Below are 6879 nucleotides of genomic sequence, written 5' to 3'. Positions count from 1 at the left end.
CACTCGATATTGTATTCGATCGAGTTAGCCACTAATCATACTAGATAACTAAACTGGTGGCCCAACAGATCGGGCAGCACAACATCTAAAATACAAAGCCTGGACCATTAAGGTCATGACCTAAATAGTAATAAGCCATATAAACAAAGGTAGACGAGCCAAAATAATAAAGTACTAGCTGGCCGACGAGGCCACGATTGGAGACATACATGCATAGACACATATATATACATGCCAAGCCTGTGGGCTGGAGACTGAAAACTACAAAAAGAAACCCAGAATACTGTGTCCACAATAGCCTCTAAGAGTGTCATAAGCACTGTCGGAACAAGGCCCCGACTATACCCAAACTGTACACAAAAGTAACCATCCTATGAAAGCTCCAGGAAGAGGTAGAGCTTACCAACTCACAGCTGAACCCCGAAATCCTAGCGGAGGGGTCGATCAGAGTCCCTACCTGGACCTGCACGCACGAAACAAAAATGCAGTGTCCCTAGGAAACGGGACATCAGTACGAATAAAAATGTACTGGTATGTAAGGCAGAAAGTAGAATCATACATAGCTGATGTAAAAAAAATAATAGTGAAACCACCTGGCACTGAAACTCTTATAGCCTCCATGACCGACATCCGACCTCATAGTAATTAATTATGCATCGTATGCTCGTGTAAGCGTATGTTGTGAATACATATATATTGATGCAAATGCATGACATACCCAACCAAATGCTAGCAATGACGGTCTCTCCCGATAGCTAACCGGTATCATATTGCCAACATGTGGCCATCTGTACAATATATATAGTTTTTCGGGCAAATAGGACCCTTACCTCCGATTATAGCTCGAAGTTCATGCATAATATGCCATGTATGATATGAACTTTGAATGCACATAATAGGTCATAACAAGAACTTAGCCAATCTTGGCTCATAGGTACTCTTATCCTCATGATCTCATAATCACCTTCGTATCGCAAATAATTGTCTCGTGGAACCTCATATGTTTTCTTTGAATAAATAATTCTTGAAAACTTAACTCGACTTTTAGAAAGATAATTTAACTCTGAAGATATTCATAAAAAGCTTAAGGTGCTTTACTCAGTCCTTATACCTGATTTCTTGATAATTAGTAAAGGAAAGTATATCAAAAATTAAGTGTTTTAATAGTTTAAACGTAAAATTTGTAATTGAGATTTTTGGAAATCGATGTGTCACTTTAAAAATTTTAAAATATACTTTAACAAGGAAGAAGGACTGATCGTAAATACTACATGCCTTTATTTTGTTTAGTCACACAACCCAAAGACGAATAAGAATTCATATATATAGACATATGGACAAGAAAACCGACAAAATGACATATATAGATGTCGAATACCCTAATTAACCGAACGAGTGGAATATCAACCTAATAGCATCATGAAAATACTTCAGCTACAATCCCAATGCCTTTCACAAAAGGTCTTTCTAGAAATAGAATAGTAAAATATCACATTTGACGTCTTAGGAATTACCAAGAATTCGTGCAAAAAGCAAGGACGGAGCTTAGCCTTAACATACCTTCCCAACGAACGTCCAAATGCCTGTAGTTCCTTCGTGAAAGTTGTTTCTTACGTCCTAAGCTTTGAAAACACTATATATATGCAGCTTATACGCACCTATAAATAGTTCATAACTGGGTTTAAATCGGCAGATTTGCCATATGGCCCTAACTTGACGAAACGTCCGTAGAACTTTGTAAAAACGATCATAAAAGAGTCCCAAGATGATTATCTTGGAAAATCAAATATAAATCCTGAAGAACCAGCAAGAACAACAAATTCCTATCTTCCTAAAATAGCTCCAAACATAGCTAATAGAAGGGGGAAATGTTTGCAAAGCGTAGAGGTTGAGTTTCTAGGCACGGGGACAAACTTTAACGGTAGAAATCGTTACAAATGTACGTTAATCACTCAATAACACCATGGAACCCTCTCTTCAGCTCCCTAACTGTTTTGGGACGAAAATGAAATGTTTTGGGGTTCTACAAGTCGGATTTGCCGACTTATACCACTTGTTTGACCCGACTCGGTTCGCGACCCGGTTTCAGCATGGACAGTCCGGGGTAAAACAGTCATAACGTTTTACTCTAATGTCCGTTTGATGTGAGGTTTTTTTTGGTTGCGAACTAGACTTGTAGACCTTCAATTTGATAGATTGTGGGTCCCATAACTCATTATATATTGGGAGAAATGATCTAATACATTTGACCCAAAGTTTAGAAAAATTATTAGAGAAATTTACGATAACTTTTGCCGACCTTTAGCAACATGATTGACTCCAAAACTTAACATGTGACCCGTGTGATATTATAATACCTCATAATACACTATTCTTAGCATATTAGACCCTCTTAGATCCCACAGGTGCAAGTTAACTTAAACCTTCCGAATGCGCAGGGTGCTGCCCGAGCCATTTCTTTAACCACGAACCTTTATTTAAGGGATTCCTTTGACCTAAAGCTTTAGTTAGTTCCTTGATATTACCATATATTTTCAGTCTTATTCTTCCAATGTGCTATACCCCAATCGTATATACCTAATATAACCACGCCACGTTACATATATTATGTAAGAGAATAGAAAAAAACACATGGGGTCTCACAGTTCCCCCCCCCCTCTTAAGAACATTCGTCCGCGAATGGGTCAAATCAATTCCCTTGTTTCATTTTTTTTCCCGCTAATACGTTATTTGCGAGGCTATATTTGTTACATTCGTGAAGCATAAATCAAATTCTGAAGATTCCAACTACTAGGCTTCGTATAGCTATCTCACAATAAGAAATTTAAATTGCACTTTCTTGTCATTTAAAAATCAAATTAAGTGTTGTAAAGAAATAATTGCCAATTATTTAAATGCGACTCACCTTAAGTCATAAATATGTAGGGGTACTTCTTCCTCATTTCCTCCTCAGCTTCCCAGGCCATTTCCTCGATGTTGTTATTTCTCCATAACACTTTCACGGAAGCCACTTCTTTAGTTTGAAGCTTTCTTACCTGCCGATCTAAAATAGCTACTGGTACCTCTGCGTAAGATAAGTCTTCAGCAATGTGAATATCCTCAATAAGCGTAATACGTGAAGGATCTCCAATGCACTTTCGCAACATAGATACATAAAACACAGGATGGACTGCTCCCAATTCTGAAGGCAAATCAAGCTCGTACGCCACCCTACCAATCCTCCGAATAATCTTATACGGTCCAACATACCTGGGGCTGAGCTTCCCTTTCTTTCCAAATCGCATGACGCCCTTCATAGGTGATACTTTCAGGAAAACCCAATCTTTTACATCAAACTCTAAGTCTCGTCGTCGAACATCTGAATAAGACTTCTGCCGACTTTGTGTTGTACGCAGCCAATCTCTAATAAGTTTTACCTTTTCCATTGATTGCTGGACTAAATTAGGACCTAGCAACTCTACTTCCCCGACCTTGAACCAACCGATCGGCGACCTACACTTCCGCCCGTATAGTGCTTCATAAGGGGCCATCTGAATACTAGCTTGGAAGCTGTTATTATAAGCGAACTCAATAAGAGGTAGATGTCATCCCAACTTCCTTTAAAATCTAGCACACAAGCACGTAACATATCTTCAACTGTCTGAATAGTACACTCTGCCTGTCCATCAGTTTGCGAATGAAAAGTTGTGCTAAGATTTACCTACGTGCCTAGACCCTTCTGAAAAGATTTTCAAAAATGTGCTGTAAATTGAGCCCCTCGATCAGAGATAATAGATAATGGTACCCCGTGAAGTCACGCAATCTCCCGAATGTAAAGCTTGGCATAATCCTCGGCTGAATATGTCGTCCTGACTGGCAGAAAATGAGCAAATTTTGTAAGCCTATCAATAATTACCCAGATAGAATCATACCGTCGTGGAGTGCGAGGCAAACTGATGATGAAGTCCATATTTATCATGTCCCATTTCCATCATGGAATTTCAATACACTAAGTTAGGCCTCCAGGCCTCTGATGTTCGGCTTTAACTTGCTGGCAGTTAGGACATTGGGCTACCATCTCCGCGATATCTTTTTTCATTCCATTCCACCAATAGATCTGTCGAAGGTCCCGATACATCTTTGTCGCTCAGGGGTGAACTGCATATTTAGAATAATGGGCCTCCGAAAGAATCTTAGCGCGGAGCTCTCCGATGGTCGGTACACATAAGCAGCCCTGGTATCTAAGGACTCCATCTCCAGTTAGCTCAAATAAAGGTTGTCACTGCTGTGGAATACTTTCCCTCAGTTTTATAAGCTCAGGATCCTCGTGTTGTCGCTCTTTCACTTCAGTAACAAAAGAAGATTTTGTTGTATGTTGAATGAGAATGCGTCCACCCTCTGCGTCTACCAAACGCACCTGCAAATTAGCTAGCTAGCATAGATATTTGGTCATCTTGACCTTATCAGCTTCAACATGGCTTAGACTGCCCATGGACTTCCGGCTAAGGGCATCAGCAACAATATTAGCTTTGCCGGGATGATATAAAATATCAACATCATAGTCCTTTAGTAATTCTAGCCATCTTCTTTGTCGTAGGTTCAACTCCCTCTGTTTAAATAAATACTAAAGGCTCTAGTGGTCGATGAAAACATCAATATGAACCCTATATTGATAATGCCGCCAAATCTTTAGGGCGAAGACAACTGCGGATAACTCAAGATCGTGCGTAGGATAGTTCTGTTCATGTTTCCGTAACTGTCTGGAGGCGTACGCGATAACCTTACCATGCTGCATAAGAACACAACCTAGGCCAATTCTCGAGGCATCACAATAGACAACATAACCCTCGGTGCCATCCGAAAGAGTCAAGACAGGTGTCGTCGTAAGCCTTTTCTTTAGCTCCTGAAAACTTTGTTCACATGCCTCAGTCCACTGAAACTTAGCTCCCTTATGTGTCAGATTCGTCAATGGTGCAGAAATAGAGGAAAATCCTTCCACAAACCTTCGGTAATACCCTGCCAAGCCTAAAAAGCTATGAACCTCTGTCGGATTCAAGGGCCTCGACCAAGTCATCATAGCTTCAAACTTTTGGCCATCAACCTTGATACTATCGCTGGTAATAACATGACCAAGAAAAGCTACAGAAGTTAGCCAAAATTCACATTTAGAGAATTTAGCATATAACCTGTATTCCTGGAGAGTCCGCAATACAGCTCGCAAATGATCCACATGCTCGGCTTCCGATCGTGAATATATCAAGATATCATCAATAAACACAATCACAAATTCATCCAAGAATGGTTTGAATACCCGATTCATAAGATCCATAAAGGCTGCTGGGGCATTTGTAAGCCCAAAAGACATGACAAGGAATTTGAAATGGCCATACCTCGTCCTAAATGCTGTTTTTGGGATATCAATATCCCTGACTCGTAGCTGATGATAACCGGATCGCAAGTCGATCTTCAAAAAGCATTTGGCACCTTGTAACTGGTCGAACAAGTCATCAATCCGTGGAAGAGGATACTTATTATTGATAGTGACTTTATTTAGTTGCATGTAATCAATACACATCCGCAAGGAGCCATCTTTCTTTCGAACAAAGAGAACCGGAGCACCCCATAGGGATGTACTTGGCCTAATAAAGCCTTTATCGAGCAAGTCCTTCAGTTGTTCCTTCAATTCCCTTAGCTATGCAGGAGCCATTATGTAGGGAGGAATGGATATAGGTTGCGTATCAGGAAGCAAATCTATAGCGAAATCGATTTCCCTTTCAGGGGGAATTCCTGGAAGCTCATCAGGGAATACCATCGGGAATTCATTCACAATAGGAACCGATTGAAGAGTCGTTGGCTCCTTATCTATATCCCGGACATGAACCAGATGGTATGTACAACCTTTAGCAATAAACTTCCGAGCCCTAAGGTATGAAATAAACTTACCCTTGGGCGTGGCTGCATTACCTTTCCATTCAAGGACAGGCTCACCCGGAAAATGAAATCGGACCAACTTTGCATGACAATCAATATTAGCATAACAAGATGCCAACCAATCCATACCCATAATGACATCGAAGTCTAGCATAACCAATTCCACTAAATCAACAGAAGTTGGACGGTTATTAATTAACACTGTACAACCTCGATAGATATGATTAGCAACAATAGAGTCGCCAACTGGCGTAGACACCTCAACTGGCTGTGGCAACAACTCAGATCTCATGTCAAGCTTACCAGCAATAAATGGAGTAATATATGAAAATGTAGAGCCGGGATCTATCAATGCATAAATGGCATGAGAATGTATTGTCAATATACCTGTGACAACATCTAGGGATGCCTCTGAATCCTATCGGCCTGTGAGTGCATAAAAGCGGTTCTGGCCACCACTAGAACCTGAGGTGTCTCCTCCACCTCTCCCCCTACCACGTCCCTGAGTAGACTGTGGACCTGGTCGGGGAGCACGGACTGAGGGCGAAGAGGTTGTTGTGGATCCTGAAGGCTGAGTTGGTGCACCTCTGCCTAACCCCGGGCATCGGCTAATAAAATGTCATGTCTGCCCATAATGATAACATGCACTCGAACCCTGTCTACACTGCCCGGTGTGTAGCTTACCGCACTGAGTACATGGAGGAATAAGCTATCTTATTTGTGCGGAACGCTCCTGTCGGCAGCTCTCAGGCTGGCCTAAGCTCTGCCCCGGTCCTGACTGAATATAACGATCAAACCGTTGGCCCTGCATCTGTGGTGGGAAACTACCTGCTGATCGGGGTGGATATCGATGGAGTGGGGGCTTGAAATCACCCCGTGGCTCCCTATAAGACCCCATGGTACGAGCCCTCTTACTCTGCTCCTGATCCCTGCGAGTATCACGAATCCGACAGGAAAGGTCCTCTGTAG

The 6879-nt window shown here is 41.5% G+C and overlaps 1 protein-coding gene across 1 annotated transcript; it reads right to left on the bottom strand.

Moving 5' to 3' along the window:
• Positions 1-2906: 2906 nt before the first annotated feature.
• LOC138888439 (uncharacterized) lies at positions 2907-3530 on the bottom strand. Its single transcript, XM_070170303.1, has one exon. It carries the CDS (start codon positions 3528-3530, stop codon positions 2907-2909), a length of 624 nt encoding a protein of 207 aa, XP_070026404.1.
• Positions 3531-6879: the final 3349 nt, after the last annotated feature.

The sequence above is a fragment of the Nicotiana sylvestris genome, chromosome 3 (assembly GCF_000393655.2).
Source record: "Nicotiana sylvestris chromosome 3, ASM39365v2, whole genome shotgun sequence".
Lineage (NCBI taxonomy): Eukaryota > Viridiplantae > Streptophyta > Magnoliopsida > Solanales > Solanaceae > Nicotiana > Nicotiana sylvestris.
Note: the sequence above shows the minus strand (reverse complement) of the source record. Positions and strands in the feature narration are given on the sequence as shown.

Excerpts from the sequence above, each read along its gene's own strand:
- LOC138888439 (XM_070170303.1), bottom strand. The coding sequence starts at position 3,530 with ATGGCCCCTTATGAAGCACTATACGGGCGGAAGTGTAGGTCGCCGATC.